The 17,019-nt window shown below is 50.5% G+C and overlaps 1 protein-coding gene across 1 annotated transcript in view; it reads left to right on the forward strand.

Annotated features, from left to right (window-relative positions):
- Nucleotides 1-17,019, forward strand: part of LOC149451820 (uncharacterized) — a 74,887-nt gene that overhangs the window by 36,040 nt on the left and 21,828 nt on the right. Inside the window, 3 exon segments of the mRNA XM_089690137.1 lie at nucleotides 655-893; nucleotides 2,991-3,217; nucleotides 3,300-4,742. Coding sequence (XP_089546263.1) covers nucleotides 655-893; nucleotides 2,991-3,217; nucleotides 3,300-4,742 — 1,909 coding nt within the window.

Genomic DNA, 17,019 nt, shown 5'->3' on the forward strand with positions numbered 1-17,019 from the left:
AAACCGCAGTGTTCGCAGAATAAAAAAATAAAAAGCGCACAGGTGATCAAATGCCACCGAAAGAAAGCTCTATTTGAGTGAAAAAGACATACATTTCAATTGTCTATAGCACTGCATGACCGCGAAATCGTCAGTTAAACTAGTGCAGCGCTGTATAGCAAAAAATGGCGTAAATTGCAGTATCTATTCCATAGTTTGTAGACGCTATAACTTTCACACAAAGCAATCAATATACACTTATTGGAATTTGTTTTACCAAAAACATGGAGCAGAATACATTTTGGCCTAAATTTATGACTAACTTTGAGTTTACTATATATTTTTATAGCTGAAAGTAAAAAATATAGTTTTTTTCCCCTTACGTCTTTCAGGCCAGCACCTTGAGAGACCTCGGCTCCTCCCCATCTGAGGAAACACCTCCACCCTAAAATAAAAGACCTCCACTCCCCTCCGACCTCAGTTCAGGTGTTTCCTCCGGTGGGGAGACACGAGGAAGCACGAGGTGCTGTCACCTAGACGGCAGGGGGGCCTAGGGCCGGATAGCCGGCTGTCAGGCCTGACGCAGCCGGGAGTGAAGGCCGGAGGGTCCGGCTGCACATCCTCCCTGGGCGGGCTGTGTAGCAGTGGGCGCGCACCCCGGGTGACGGGGCTCAGCACGTACCTGCACTTCGCCCCCCTCCGGCGAGTTGGGGTGTCGGGGTGGCTGTGGTACGATCTGGAGAGGATCGGGGTGATGTCTCGCTCCTTCCCATGCTGGCGTGCTTGTTGCTGGGCCGGACGCCGGGAGACGGTGATAGTAGCCTGGGGGACAGGCCTGCACCAAGCGACCACCTTCCTGGAGCACGATGTCGGAGGCACCGGGACCAGGAGACGCCAGCACCAGCCAGATACAGGTAAGGTGCCTCAGTGGAGGCCTTCCCTATCTGTTGTCCCCTAGCTCCAGGGGCATTCCCGGAAGGGTAGGGCGGGGGGTGCAGGTCCTTAGGCTCTGCCGGGGAAGAGTGATGGGTGGTATAGTGACTTCCCTCCTGCCCCTTCTTTATGTTTTTCAGGGCAAGGCTCGGGCTAAGACTAAACACCAGGAGCCCAAACGGAGATGCCCATCCTGCAAGGAGGTGTTGAGAGAATCCTGGAGGAAGGTGCTGTGTGGCCCATGCATAGAGGGGTTAGTGAGGGAAGACAGGCCTGAACAGGGGGACTTAGCTAGGTCTGTAAAGGAGTTGACTAGCACGGTTGACTCCTTTAAATCACTCATGGAGCGGTTTGCGCTTCCCCAGTCTACACATCCCCCCCCCCCCCGGCGGCCTTGAGTCGCAGCAAGGAACCTCTCGTGGCTAGGGACGAGGGGGAACCATTGGGGGACTCCCGGTCAGAGGAGGAATCCGCAGGGGAGGGTCCCTCGGAGGAAAGCAGGGGTCCCTCCCGGTATAAATTGACCCTAGAGGAGGTGGATGAGCTCCTGGGGGCAATTTATGAGACCCTGGACATAAAGGAGGTGGTTAAGACCCTATCTCTCCATGACCAGATGTATCTGGGGTTGGAGGGGAATAGTTACAGAATCTTCCCTGTGCATGACGTCTTAGTCGAGACTATTAAGAAGGAATGGCAGGACCCAGAGAGGAAGCCGTTCTTCTCTAAATCGTTAAAAAGACGGTTTCCGTTTAGTGAGGACCCCGCTGCAGTGTGGAACACGAACCCCAAACTAGACGCGGCCTTCTCCCAAACGACTAGGAGGACAGACCTGGCGTTTTAGGACATGGGGGTTCTACCAGATTTGCTGGATAGGAGAGCGGAATCCCTCCTTAGAAAAGCCTGGGACTCAACCCTGTACAATTTGAAACCGGCCATGGCCTCGACGGTGGTAGCCAGAAACTTGGAGTACTGGCTTACTCAGTTGCAGGCCCATATAGTGGCGGACTCCCCCAAGGAAAGGATCCTGGCCTCTTTTGAGACCCTTCTACAGGGGGTAGGATATATTGCGGATTCGTCTGCTGAGTCGGTGAGGTTGGGGGCTAGGTCAGCGGCTCTCACCAATTCGGCTAGGAGGGCGCTATGGTTAAAAACGTGGCAAGGGGACATCACTTCCAAGGTCAGACTGTGCGGTATCCCTCTCACAGGAGATTGTCTGTTCGGCCCAGGGTTAGAGGAATTACTGGACCGAACGGCGGACAAGAAAAAATCTTTTCCCCTCAAAAGGAAGTTGCCGGAGGGAGGGACACGTAGGGCCCGTCCATTAAGGAGACTGAGCCTTAGACCGGTGGGCCAGGGTAGGCCTACAGGACAGAGAGGTCGGGGCAGGAGAGGGGCGATTTTTCGCCCTCCTGAGCAGCCCCGGAAACCGCACTGACTCGGTGCCTCCTGTGGGAGGAAGATTGGCGGCCTTCCTTCCGCAGTGGGAAGCGGTGGTCACCAGCCTCTTCATTCTGGATATTGTCAGAAGGGGTTATCGGGTGAGTTCGTAAAAACACCGTCCGAGAGGTATATGGTGACGACGCGTCCGAGAAACCCGGCGATGGCCGCTGCCCTGATCAGTGCCTTGGAGGATCTAGAGGACCGAAGGGTCATAGTCAGGGTCCCAGAAAGGGAACAAAGGAAGGGGGTGTACTCCCATGTATTTTTGGTTCAAAAGCCGTCTGGAGAATTCCGGCTGATTTTGAACCTAAAACCCCTCAACAGGTCTGTGCGTTATCGGAGGTTCCGCATGGAGTCTATATTTACAGTCAGGTCCCTGATCCCGCCAGGGTCTTTTATGGCATCCATAGACCTGCAGGACGCATACCTGCACGTGCCCATTGCGGAAACTTCTCAGCAGTTCCTCAGGTTGTCAGTGGAGGGAGAGGGAGGAGTGCGACACTGGCAGTTTAGGGCTCTTCCATTCGGCCTATCCTCTCCGAGAATTTTTACCAAGGTTCTGACGTAGGCACTGGTTCCTATTCGTTTTATGGGAATTCCAGTGATAGCCTATCTGGATGACTTGCTGCTTTTCGCAGATTCAGAGGCTCACCTTCTGCGGAATCTGGGTATAGTGCGGGGCCATCTAGAAAACCTTGGGTGGATGGTAAATCTAGAGAAATCTTGTCTGGTGCCTTCAGAGGATGGTTTATCTGGGTTACACTCTGGATGCTGTGAGTCAGAGGGTCAGCCTGACTTCGGAGAAGGTGTCCAAATTAGAGGCAGGGATCAGACTGGTGCAGAGAAACAGACCTATAGTGATAAGGCAGGTCATGTCAGTGCTGGGTCTACTGACGGCTTCCATCCCAGCAGTGCAATGGGCTGGTCTACATATGCGTCCCCTCTAGTTATGGGTCCTGAGAGTTTGGGACGGGAGTGCTCACTCCTTAGAGGACCGAGTACTGGTTCCCCCCCAGTGTAAAGAGGTCACTGTGGTGGTGGAGAAGGGCGTCCAGTGTAACCCAGGGGTTGTTATGGTGCTTCCCAGTGTCCAGGGAGGTCACGACGGATGCCAGCTCCAAAGGATGGGGCGCCCACCTGGGAGGATTAGTGGCTCAAGGGGAATGGTCCTGGGAGCAGAGGAACAGGTCCTCAAACTGGAGGGAGCTGAGAAATGTGGCAGAGGCTCTTCAGGCCTTCCAGGTGAGAATCAGGGGCCACCATGTGCGAGTCCTATCGGACAATGCCATGACTGTGGTGTATGTAAACAGGCAAGGGGGGACAAGGAGCAGGGCCCTTGGAGCCTTAGCAGCAACGCTCTTGTCCTGGGCAGAGGTGACCTTGGCATCCCTGTCTGCAGTACATTTGAGAGGAGAGCTAAACCGGAAAGCGGATTTTCTGAGCAGAACACGGCTCAGGGAATCAGAATGGGCCCTGAACCCCGAGGTGTTTCAGGAAATTGTGCTGAGATGGGGTTCCCCGGAAGTGGACCTTTTTGCTTCGGGAAGGAAAAACAAGGTCCCGGCCTTCTTTTCCCTGTCCCGCGGGAACGGATCAAGGGCGGTGGACGCGCTGAGTCAAAAGTGGGACTACTGGCTGTGTTACGCCTTCCCCCCGGTTCCCTTGCTTCCCCTAGTTTTGAGGAAATTCAGAACAGAGAGGACCTCATTGATGCTGATAGCTCCCTTCTGGCCACGGAGGGCTTGGTTCGCGACACTGAGGAGTTTAGCCTCCCGTCCACCCTGGGAGCTGCCACCAAGGGAGGATTTGTTGTCACAGGGACCGGTCCTTTGCCCCAACCTGAGGAAGTTGAGGTTAACCATTTGGTTTCTGAGCGGCAGCTCCTCTTAGGGAAGGGTTTTTCGCCCAGATTAGTGGCCACGTTACTGGCCAAAAGGAAAGAGGAGACCCAGGCCATTTACGGTAGGGTCTGGGGTCGGTTTGCAGCTTGGTGTGATCAGATGTCGCTGGCGACCCACAGCTTAGTGTCTGTGTTGGAATTTCTGCAGGCAGGGGCTGACAAGGGGTTATCAGTTAGCACGCTCAAGGGACAGATCTCTGCTCTCAGCGTGTTCCTGGAGACACCCCTGGCCAGGGAGGCGATGGTGGCTAGATTTTTTAAAGCTCTAGTGAGACAGATGCCTCCAAGGGCCAGTCCGTTCCCGATGTGGGATTTGGCCAAGGTACTTGGTGCGATGACGAGGACGCCATTCGAGCCCCTGGAGTCCTGCTCGATTGGCGAACTCACCGTCAAGACTGCCTTCTTGGTAGCGGTCACCACGGCAAGGAGGCTGTGTGAGCTGGAAGCATTATCTATCAGGTCGCCCTATCTCCGTGTTTTTCTGGACAGGGTAGTTTTTTGAACGGACACATCCTTCATCCCGAAGGTGGCACAGAGATTCCAGAGGGAACAGGACATAGTCCTTCCCTCATTTTTTACTGACCCGGTTGGGGATGATCAGAAAAAAATTCATTTATTGGATGTCAGAAGGTGCGTACTCCAATATCTAGAAAGGACTAGAGAGTTGAGGAGCACCGAATCCTTTTTTGTTTTTTTCAAGGGAACTAGGAAAGGAAAAAAGGCGTCCAGAAGGACGCTGGCAGGTTGGTTGAAGTTGGCAATTTCTGGAGCATACCAGGCGGAAGGCCTGGAGGTTCTGGAAGGTATCAGGACGCACTCCACCCGAGCGGTGGCAGCTACTCAGGCTAAATTTGCAGGGGCGTCTCCGGGGCAGATCTGCAGAGCGGCAACATGGTCCAGTTATGACACATTTGCCAAACATTACAGGTTGGACCTGATCTCGGTGCAGGAGCAGGCCTTTGGTCGTAAGGTCTTGCAAGCAGTTAGCCCACCCGAGGGGTGAGTACTCGCTTATCCTCTCAAGGTGCTGGCCTGAAAGACGTAAGGGGAAAAATCAAGTTACATACGGTAACGTCTTTTCCGGGAGTCTTTCAGGCCAGCACCGGTTTCCCACCCAGTGTTGATATGGATTATGTGAGAATGATTTGTGGTGATTACGTTGTCTCACGTTGTGTCTCCCCCAGGTGACCGGAGGATGTTTGGAGAACTGAGGTCGGAGGGGAGTGGAGGTCTTTTATTTTAGGGAGGAGGTGTTTCCTCAGATGGGGAGGAGCCGAGGTCTCTCAAGGTGCTGGCCTGAAAGACTCCCGGAAAAGACGTTACCGTAAGTAACTTGATTTTTTTTTCAAAATTTTCGGGCTTTTTTGTTAATAGCATACAAAATAAAAAGCGCACAGGTGATCAAATACCACAGAAAGAAAGCTCTATTTGTGTGAAAAAAAGGACGTAAATTTAGTTTGGGTACGGTATTGCATGATCGCGCAATTATCAGTTGATATAGTGCAGAGCTGAATAGCAAAAAAAGGCGTGGTCATTAAGGGGGGTAAATCCTCAGGAGGGCAAGTGGTTAACAGTAGGGGAGGGGGTGCAGTTCTGGATCGTTGCTGGATGACCCTTGATGTTCGTGTGCGCCCTGGGATCTTTGTGTCCTTTGGATCAGGGTACAGGGCTCAGCATTGTAGGACACACTATGTTAGAAACAACCATAGTCATTAGAGCAATGCAGTATCATTTTGGTGATGTGGTACTGCTGTGGCTAGTAAGCAGGGACACCGGTTGGCAGTTCTGATGACACTGTATGCCAATGCAGCTAGCCAGTGTGCCTGATTACTGGCCACAGCAGTATAAGGTCACCATACTAGTGCAGCCAGTCAATGTGTCCCTGATCACTGCCACGCCATGGCACCATTCTAGTGTAGCCAGTCAGTGTGCCCCTGATCACTGCCACGGCATGGCACCATACTAGTGCAGCCAGTCAGCGTGTCCCTGATCACTGCCACGCCATGGCACCATAGTAGTGCAGCCAGTCAGCGCGTCCCTGATCACTGCCACGCCATGGCACCATACTAGTGCAGCCGGTCAGCGCGTCCCTGATCACTGCCACGCCATGGCACCATACTAGTGCAGCCGGTCAGCGCGTCCCTGATCACTGCCACGCCATGGCACCATACTAGTGCAGCCAGTCAGCGCGTCCCTGATCACTGCCACGCCATGGCACCATACTAGTGCAGCCGGTCAGCGCGTCCCTGATCACTGCCACGCCATGGCACCATACTAGTGCAGCCGGTCAGCGCGTCCCTGATCACTGCCACGCCATGGCACCATACTAGTGCAGCCAGTCAGCGCGTCCCTGATCACTGCCACGCCATGGCACCATACTAGTGCAGCCAGTCAGCGTGTCCCTGATCACTGCCACGCCATGGCACCATACTAGTGCAGCCAGTCAGCGTGTCCCTGATCACTGCCACGCCATGGCACCATAGTAGTGCAGCCAGTGTCCCTGATTACTGCCACACCATGGCACCATACTAGTGTAGCCAGTCAGCGTGTCCCTGATCACTGCCACACCAGTACACCATGGCACCATACTAGTACAACCAGTCACAGTGTCCATGATCACTGCCACACCAGTCCCAGTGTCACCACGCCAGTGTAGCCAGCAACAGTTTTTCTGATTGCAACCACACCATTCCCAATGTGGCCATCAACAGTATTCCTGATCACCGCCGCACCAGTGCTAGCGTGATCAGATCAACAGTGTTTCTGATTACTGCCACACCTGTACAGTGTCACAAGACCAGTATAAGCCAGAAACAGTGTACCTTATCACCACCACACCAGTCCCAGCATCACCTGACCAATGCAGCCAGTAACAGTGTTCCTGATTATAGCCACACATGTCCCAGTGTCACCAAACCAGTGTAAGCCTGTAACAGTGTTCCCGTACTTGATCATCTTTACATCAGTCCCATCATCACCAGAACAGTGCAGCCAGCAACAGTGGTCTTGTTCAGTATTGCCACACCAGTGCCAGTAACCCAAATGAGTGCAGGTGGCAATAGTGTTCCTGATCGCCGCCACACCAGTTGCAGTGTCAACAGACCAGTGTAAGCCAGCCACAGTGTTCCTGATCACTGCCACACCAGTCAGTGTCACCAGACCACTGTAGCTATTAGGGATGGGCTGATGATTTGAGTCGAACATTGGCCGTTCGTGTGTTCGCCGAACACTCATGCGGTAAAGGTGTTTTTTGGGAAGTTCGCCCGTTGCCCAAGGGTCAGGTCAGGTGCAAAGCATTGGCCAATCAGCTGAGTTCTCAGGAAGAGCCATGGTTGGTCTTGGTGACTTTGGCCAATCATGGCTCAAGGGCTAAGACCATGCCCCACACTATTTAAGGCTGCTGATACCGTTGCCTTGCGTAGTGTGTGTTATAGGAGTGGTCTCATGCAGTGTTATACCAGTAGCCTGCTGCAGTATATATAGGAGCAAAAAAAAAAAAATCTCACCATGTCTGAAAGGCCAATAAGGAGTGGCAGATGTTCACAAGCAGCTAAGAGAGGGCAATCAGCCTCTGTGTCCACAGTGAACAGTGGTGGTCGTGGACATGGTGTATCCTCTGCAGGCAGGGCACACGTCCTTTTCTTTTTTTCTGGTGCTGGCTGTATTACTGAGCCACAACATACAAAAGAGGTGGAGTGATTAACTCAGCCATCCTCATCCTCCTCATCCTCTGTCACCCAGGCTCATACTATTTTGCCTTCCACTGCAGCTGCCAAAGCAGCCTATTCCACAGGTTCCTTGTCCACCACAGCTGCTCCTTCCATAGCCCCACCATCATGCATGGAGGAGTCACCAGAATGATTTGATCATAGTGTCAGTCCCATGCTGCTGGAGAATGCGCAGGAATCTGAATGCTCCGATGTTGGTTCCCAGGATGAGGAGTAATGTGAGCCTAGAGAGAGGAGGTGCCAGTGAGGGAAAAGAAATGGCAGTCATGTTCCCCCCCCCCCCCCCCACCCGCAGCACACTGCCAACTCCATTGACGAGGAGGAAGGGGATGATGAGGTCACTGACTGTACTTGGGTGCCCAAGAGAACAGAGGAGGAAAGTGAGGAGGACGCAGAACTCCAACAAGGCAGGATGTCCTCCAGGGGCAGGCAACCGATGGCATCACACGACAGAGCTCCACAGGTGAAGGGCGCTACTGACTCCTGGCAGACTTCCAAAAGTTCTCTGGTGTGGGCTTTCACCATAGCATTGCTGTTTGCAGTCTCTGTCTGAAGCAGATCAAGCGTGGCCAAAACAGCAGCCTCTTGGGTACCACATGCTTGACATACAGTATGATGAGCTGCCATGCAGCCCATTGGCAACAGCACATGAAAGACCCACATCTGAAAAAAGTGCAGACTTCTTCTTGCTCCTCATCTGGGATTTCTACCTCTACTCCAAAACATCAGGTCTTCTCAACAGCCTCCACTGAGAAGAGTGAAGGTACAGCAGTGGGTGCCACAGGTCCTGGCACCCCATCTGATAGCAGTACACCACCTGTTGATTTCAGCAGGCAAATTTTGCTACCCCAGTTGCTGAACTGTAAAAAAAACACTGTCCCATCCATCAACATGCTCAGCGTCCAAATGCTATCCTGGCCAAATTGCTAGCTGTCAGGGTCCGCCGCGGCGTCCGATCCGGCGCATGCACGGTTTGCCGGCTCATGCCAGGCTACGGGCGCTAGGTCCTGGCCAGCCGCAGCGGAGGGGAACTCGCGCATGCGCACTGGGTGCCTCGGGTGCACGCTGGGCACCAATGACAGCACAAGGCGCAGTATTTAAAGATGCCCTGCGCTGACACTGGTTGCCGTTAGGTCTATCCTGTGTTCCCCTGCTTCTGTTCCTGTGTAGATTGACTGTTGCTGACCCGGATTGCCTCTGACTTGCTGTATTCTCCTGCCCTGACCCCTGGCTTGCCTGACCTCTCTTTGGATTGCCCCTATTGGATCTGAAACTCTGGTATTGACCCTGCGTGTGACCCGACTCTCCTCTGCCTGCCGCCTTGTACCTCGCTGCTCCCACGGTAACGACCCGGCCTGTCTGACCACGAAATTATCATTCATCTATCCATCCATCCATCCATCCTGCTTGGGCCCATTTGGCCTCTTCACATCAGGCTCTCCTCTTGTAGATATCCCCTGCGGACTCCTCTGCCATGGGTGGGAGTACTCAGAGGTCGTGACCTGGTCCTGGTCTGCTCCAAGTCCATCCCCACCATCAGGGGCCCTGGTGAACAAGTAGACCGGGACTAAGACTCCGCGCTCTGAGGAATCCTGTCCGGTGGACTGCCAGAGGTACCGCCAGGTGGATCATTACACTAGCGTTACAACTGCTGCCTTTCCATCTGGTGGACTCGGCCCCCTTCCGTGAATTTGCAGAATGTGCTGTACCAAAGTGGCAGGTTCCGAAAAGACAAATCTTTTCACGTAAGGCCATTCCAACTTTGTACCATCATGTGAAAGGCAATGTTTTGGCCTCAGTGAACAGGGCAAGGTCCACATTTGTGCTCACACATGGTTCAGCAGGTATAGGCAGGGACGTTACATATCCTTCACGTGCACTGGGTAACTTTGCTAGCTGCTGACAGGGATTCAGAAAAGGGTTCCGTGCTGGAGCTTGTTCTGCCACTAGGCCCCCAGAAAGCTAATGGTGATCTGTCTACTCAGCCCCTTCCTCTGCCTCTATGGCCTCTTCTGCTGAATTGTCATCTGAACCAGCAGTGCTCTGTAAGCGTTCAAGGGGCTATGCAAACAGTCAGGCTAAAAGATTCCACGCGGTGCTTCAGCTGATCTGTCTAGAGGACAGGAGCCACACCGGGCCAGAGATTCTGTCAGCTCTGCAGGGGCATGCTCAGAGGTGGTTGACGCCATGGCAGCTTGAGCCAGGAATGGTTGTATGTGACAATGGCACCAATCTTCTCTCCCCCCTCCGACAGGGACACTTGACACGTGTTCCATGCTTGGCACACATCCTGAATTTGGTGGTGCAGCGTTTCTTGAATAGGTACCCAGGCTTTCAGGATCTCCTGAGGCAGGCCAGAAAAGTCTGTGGCAATTTCCGGTGGTCATACATGTCCATTGTTCAGCTGGCAGGAATTCAACCTGCCCACCAACCGAATCATTTGTGACATGTCCACTCGGTGGAACTCAACTTCAGCAATGCTGCGGTGGCTGCACACACGGCAGAGGGCCATCAATGAGTACCTGTGTGAATATGGCACAAGGACAGGCTCAGGGGAGCTTGGCTTCTTTTCACCACACCAATGGCTGCTGATAAAGGATGCATGCACTGTCCTATCACCGTTTAAGGAGGCCACAAGGATGGTGAGCTGTGACACTGCATGCATCCCTATCCCTCTAGTCTTCCTTCTGGAGCACACGCTGCATGGAATAATGGATAGGGCACTTGAAGCAGAACAGCGGGAGGAAGAAAAGGATTTCCTGTTTTCTCAAGGCTCGCTTTATGTGGAAAACAGTCTTGCGGGGCCACAGAACACACAACAGGAGGAGGAGGATGGAAGTAGAGAATCATATACAGCAGTCTTCAAGGGGTGGTATTCAGTCCCCAGAAACCCAGCCAGTAGTATGTGGCTGGGAGGAAGTAGTTCCTGACAATGTCATCCTCAGTAACCCAGAGGATTCAGAATCCCCTGCCTCCTCAAACTTACGCTGCATGGGCACCCTGATTCTACAAAGCCTGAGTTAGGACCCGAGGATTCGTGGTATCAAGGAGAGGGATCAATAATGGTCGGCAACCCTTCTTGAGCCATGTAACAAAGGTAAAGTTGCAAAGCTCATCCAGTGTTCGCAGAGGGAGCAGAGAATGAAACATTTTGAGGACACCTTGATAAAAATTTGTGTAACACCTTTCCGGACAATGGGAGGTTACCATTTCCTGGACAACGTGTTTCTGAGACTTCATTCTGTCAAAGGAAGAGCGGTGGAGAAGGCGGCCAGCTGACCGTTGCCTTCAAACAGTTCTTTAGTCCTCAGCACCCAGGGCTGTTAGGTTTAAGCACCCATCGCCAGCATCTGCATCATATGGTGAAGGATTATCTAGGGGCAAGAGCAGACTTGGAGACCTTTCCAACTGAGCATTCATTGGGTTACTGGCTCTTGAGGATGGATCACTGGCCAGTACTTGCTCAATATGCCATCGAGCCATTGGCCTGTCCTGCATCCAGCGTGCTTTCCGAATGGACATTCAGTGCTGCTGGAGGTTTTGTGTTGTGATGGATAAAACTGTGCGTCTGTCAAAGGCTCCGTTGACCAGCTGACATTTATCAAAATGAATCAGTAACTATCTTGCCCCTGATGCTGATGTAACTGATTCAATTTGTTAGGGATCTGAAGACTTTCTATGCTGCCTATCCTATTTCTGAATCCTGATTTTGCTAGCTTCCAACTATTTTTTTGGTATAGGTCACCACCAACCCCCAAGGCCCAAGTTTTCATCTAAGTTTTGCCTCTAATTTAAAATTTTCACCATTTTTCTCTAATTGTTAATTGCAGGGCCCATGCCTGAGCCCAGCAAGAGTAATGCAGGCCATAGATGGGTCGAAAATCGGCCGATTTTTCTTTAAAAAAACCCAAAAAATCGGTCGTTCAAGTGGCCGACGTTACCAGCAACGGTAAAAAAAATCGGCCGATTTTCATCCCATCTACAGCCGGCAAAAAGTGTCCCTGCAGAGAGCTCCGCTATTTCTTTGACAGTTCTTTGACATTTATAGCGGTTGCAACAATGTATCTATTTGTATCCATTTAGGATACAGATGTTTTTATTTGGAAACAAATAGATACATTGTTGCAACTGCTATAAATGTCAAGGAACTGTCAAAGAAATAGCGGAGCTCTCTGCAGGGACACTTTTTGCTGGACTGGAATTCCTTTTCTTATTCATCCTCTTCTTCTTCTTCTTCTTCCTCTTCTTCTACTTCTTCTTCTACTTCTTCCTCTTCTTCTTCTTCATCCTCTTCATCCTCTTCTTCTGCCTCTTCTACTTCTTCTTCTTCATCCTCTTCTTCATCTTCATCCTCTTCTTCATCCTCTTTTTCTTCATCCTCTTCTTTTTCTTCCGCTTCCTCTTCTTCCTCTTCTTCTGCTTCTTCATCCTCTTCTTCATCTTTCTCTCCTTCTTCATCCTCTTCTTCTTCTTCCTCCTCTTCTTCTTCTTCATCCTCTTCTTCTTCTACTTCTTCTTCATCCTCTTCTTCTTCTTCATCCTCTTCTTCTTCATCATCATCCTCTTCTTCATCCTCTTCATCCTCTTCTTCATCCTCTTCTTCTTCTTCTTCCTCCTCTTCTTCAGCTTCTTCATCCTCTTCTTCATCTTCCTCTTCATCCTCTTCTTCTTCTTCATCCTCTTCTTCTTCATCATCCTCTTCTTCTTCTTCCTCCTCCTCTTCTTCATCCTCTTCTTCTTCTTCATCCTCTTCTTCTTCATCATCCTCTTCTTCATCCTCTTCTTCTTCCTATTCCTCTTCTTCATCCTCTTCCTCCTCCTCTTCTTCTTCCTCTTCCTCTTCTTCTTCTTCCTCTTCTTCTTCTTCATCCTCTTCTTCTTTCTTCTTCTTTTTGTCTTCCTTTTGCAGGTCACTGCTCATGTGCAGATTTTTTTATCGGTAAAAAGATCGGCCGATTTGCCCATCATTGCCACGAAAATCGGCCGATCGGCAAAATCGGCTGATTTTTTTTCCAACTTTACCGATAAAAAAAATCTGCCAAAATACCGAAAAACGGCTGAACAATTAGCCCACTAACAATCCGAAAATCGGCCGATTTTATTTTCGGCCGAAAAATCGGCCGATTTTCAACCCATCTATAGCCTGCATAACTGTGAGGCATTACAGTGTTTAGGCACCACCAACACCCAAGGCCCAATTTTTCAGCACTTGTAGAATTTTTAAAGCTGGGTCCAATCCTGTACTCATCAAGGATAACTCTGAAGGGTTGTGCAGTGAAGGCACCACCAACTGTTTGCCCGCCACACACCCCACAATGCACTGCGCTCTCACAATTCCCAGTATCCTTCCCACACTATATAAGGTAGAAGAAAGAATACTTTCCCTGGAAAAAAAACCAATTAAATAAAGAATAATTAAAAAAATTAATATAAGCAAAAAATACATTAACAAAAACAAAACTGGTATAGATTGGGGGGACCCCACGCTGTTTTTTTAATAAACATACCATTTAAAAAAAAAGGCAGTCCTGCTCCAGCAAGTTTTATACATTGTACAGATGTACAACTTTGCAGGTAGTTTAGGGGACCCCCAGGCATGATATTTAAAGAAATTTTTAATTTTTAATTTTTTTTTTATTTGGTTGCCGACAGCAGATAGCCAAATGATGGCTGCACTGCAGCCGGCCAGTTCTGACAGGCCGTCATATGATGTCATCCCAGAAGGCGCTCTCCTGCGTGCCCCCGGCACTCTCCGTGATCGCTGTGCCCTACGGACACAGCTGATCATGTGATGTGGTAAAAGGCCAGCCACAGCGGCCTTTTACCACATGATCAGCTGTGTCCAATGACACACTGATCACCGGGAAATGCAGTTGCCGGTTCTCAGCTGCACTTTCCTCACGCTGTCACAGTGTGAGGAAAGTACTGCTGAGAACCGGTAGTTGTCAGAGCAGGGATCGCCACTGGTCATCAGGGCACTGATGATCGGTGCCCAGCAGTGCCACCCACCTGTGCCCATCAGTGCCCACCAGTACCGCCTACCAGTGCCCAGCAGTTGCGCCAGTCAGTGCCCAGCAGTTGCGTCAATCAGTGCCTATCAGCGCCAGCAATCAGTGCTGCCTATCAGTGCAGCCTCATGAATGCACATCAGTGAAGGAGAAAAATTACCTGTTTGCAAAATTTTATAATAGAAACAAAGAAACTTTTTTTTTCAGATGTTTTGCTATTTTTTGGTTTATAGCGCAAAAAGTAAAACAGCCAGCGGCAAGTAAATACAACCAAAAGAAAGCTATATTTGTGAGAAAAAAATGATAAAAATTTCATATGGATATAATGTTGTATGACCGCGCAATTGTCAAAGTGCGACAGTGCTGAAAGCTGAAAATTGGCCTGGTAAGGAAGGGGGTACAAGTGCCCGGTAGGCAAGTGGTTAAGTAATGAAAAATGACTGCCCCTTTAAAAACTGTACTTTTTGAAAATACATTTTTCACTGATTCATGTCCCCCAGGGCAGTACCCGAGTCCCCATAACACTTTTATGGCCAATAACTTACATAGAAGCCTTAAAAATGGGCATTTTGAATTTGAAAATTTGAGTCCCATAGGCTTGCATTAGGTTCGATGTTCGCGGCAAACTTTTGGTCCGTTCGATTGTTTTACCGCAAACCAAACCGGTGGGGTGTTTGCCCATCACTACTGCCTTTCCACGCACATGAACTTTAATGGCCCCCCAGTCTTAATCCGTAGGGTTCAATATTGAGTTGGCCCCGCCCTTTCCACACACATGAACTTTAATGGCCCCCCAGTCTTAGTCCGTAGGGTTCAATATTGAGTTGGCCCCGCCCTTTCCACACACATGAACTTTAATGGCCCCCCAGTCTTAGTCCGTAGGGTTCAATATTGAGTTGGCCCCGCCCTTTTCACACACATGAACTTTAATGGCCCCCCAGTCTTAGTCCGTAGGGTTCAATATTGAGTTGGCCCCGCCCTTTGCAGCTATAACAGTTTCAACTCTTCTGGGAAGGTTGGACCATTCTTCCAGAAGCACATTAGTCAGGTCAGGCACTGATGTCGGGGGAGGAGGCCTGGCTCGCAGTCTCCGCTCTAATTCATCCCAAAGGTGTTCTATGGGGTTGAGGTCAGGACTCTGTGCAGGACAGTCAAGTTCCTCCACCCCAAACTGGCTCCTCCATGTCTTTATAGACCTTGCTTTGTGCACTGGTATGCAGTCATGTTGGAACAGGAAGGGGCCATCCCCAAACTCTTCCCACAAAGTTGACAGTTCCCCAAGCTGTCCTCAGCTATATAAAAGAAGGAGTTGTAATAGTGGTGACAATGGGGTTGATTTACTAAAGCTGAAGAGTACGAAACTTGGTGCAGCTGTGCATGGTAGCCAATCCGCTTCCAGATTTTGTTTTTTTGTCAAAGCTTATTTGAACAAGGTGAAGTTAGAAGCTGATTGGCTACCGTGCACAGCTGCAGCAGATTTTGCACTCTCCAGTTTTACATTGGTGACCATTGGACAGGGACCTCCTTATATCAGTGGTCCCTTACATTGGTGACCAATGAGATAAGCATCCCCTTATATCAGTATAGTGGTGCCTTACATTGGTGACCAATGGGAAAAGGACCCCCTTATATCAGTGGTCAGTGTAGTGCTCGTTTACATTGGTGACCAATGGGAGAAGGACCCCCTTATATCAGTGGTCAGTGTAGTGGTCCCTTACATTGGTGACCAATGGGAGAAGGACCCCCTTATATCAGTGGTCAGTGTAGTGGTCCCTTACATTGGTGACCAGTGGGAAAAGGACCCCCTTATATCAGTGGTCAGTGTAGTGGTCCCTTACATTGGTGACCAGTGGGAAAAGGGCCCCCTTATATCAGTGGTCAATGTAGTGGTCCTATATATTGGTGACCATTGGAGAAGGACCCCCCTTATATCAGAGGTCAGTGTAGTGGTCCCTTACATTGGTGACCAGTGGGAAAAGGACTCCCTTATATCAGTGGTCAGTGTAGTGGTCCCTTACATTGGTGACCAATGGGAGAAGGACCCCCTTATATCAGTGGTCAGTGTAGTGGTCCTTTACATTGGTGACCAGTGGGGAAAGGACCCCCTTATATCAGAGGTCAGTGTAGTGGTCCGTTATATTGGTGACCATTGGAGAAGGATCCTCTTATATCAGTGGTCAGTGTAGTGGTCCTTTACATTGGTGACCATTGGAGAAGGATCCTCTTATATCAGTGGTCAGTGTAGTGGTCCTTTACATTGGTGACCATTGGAGAAGGACCCCTTATATCAGTGATCAGTGTAGTGGTCCTTTACATTGGTGACCAGTGGGAAAAGGACCCCCTTATATCAGTGGTCATTGTAATGGTCCTTTATATTGGTGACCATTGGAGAAGGACCTCCTTATATCAGTGGTCAGTGTAGTGGTCCCTTTCATTGAAGATCAATGGGAATGTGAAAATGTGGAATAGACTCCCTCAAGAGTTGGCCAGCTCAGTGGATTGCTTTAACCACTTGGTAACCGCGCTATAGCGGAATGATGGCTACAGCGCGGTTACCCAGTTCTGGGAGGGAGTTATATGACATCCTTCCAGAATGCGCCCTCCCGTGCACCTCCAGTGATTTCCATGATCGCTGTGTCCTACAGACACAGCTGATCATGTGATGAGGTAAAAGGCCAATCACAGCGGCCTTTTGCCACGTGATCAGCTGTGTCCAATGACACAGCAGATCATGTAATAAATACAGTTGCCGGGTATTGACAGCACTTTCCCCCTGCTGTCACTGCTTGAGGAAAGTAGTCGATAACCGGCAACTGTCACACAGGAGATCGGCACTGATCATCAGTGCCCAGCAGTGCCATCAGTCAGTGACGTCAATCAGCGCCACCCGTCAGTGTTGCCCGTCAGTGCTGCCTATCAGTGACCATCATTGCTGTGTATAAGTGCAGCATCATCAGTGCCTCCTTAATGCACGCCAGTGCCACCTTATCAGTGCAGCCTCATCAATGCACATCAGTGAAGGAGAAAAATT

The sequence above is a fragment of the Staurois parvus genome, unplaced genomic scaffold (assembly GCF_062004578.1).
Source record: "Staurois parvus isolate SC_StPar_1 unplaced genomic scaffold, SC_StPar_1.0 ptg000519l, whole genome shotgun sequence".
Taxonomy (NCBI): domain Eukaryota; kingdom Metazoa; phylum Chordata; class Amphibia; order Anura; family Ranidae; genus Staurois; species Staurois parvus.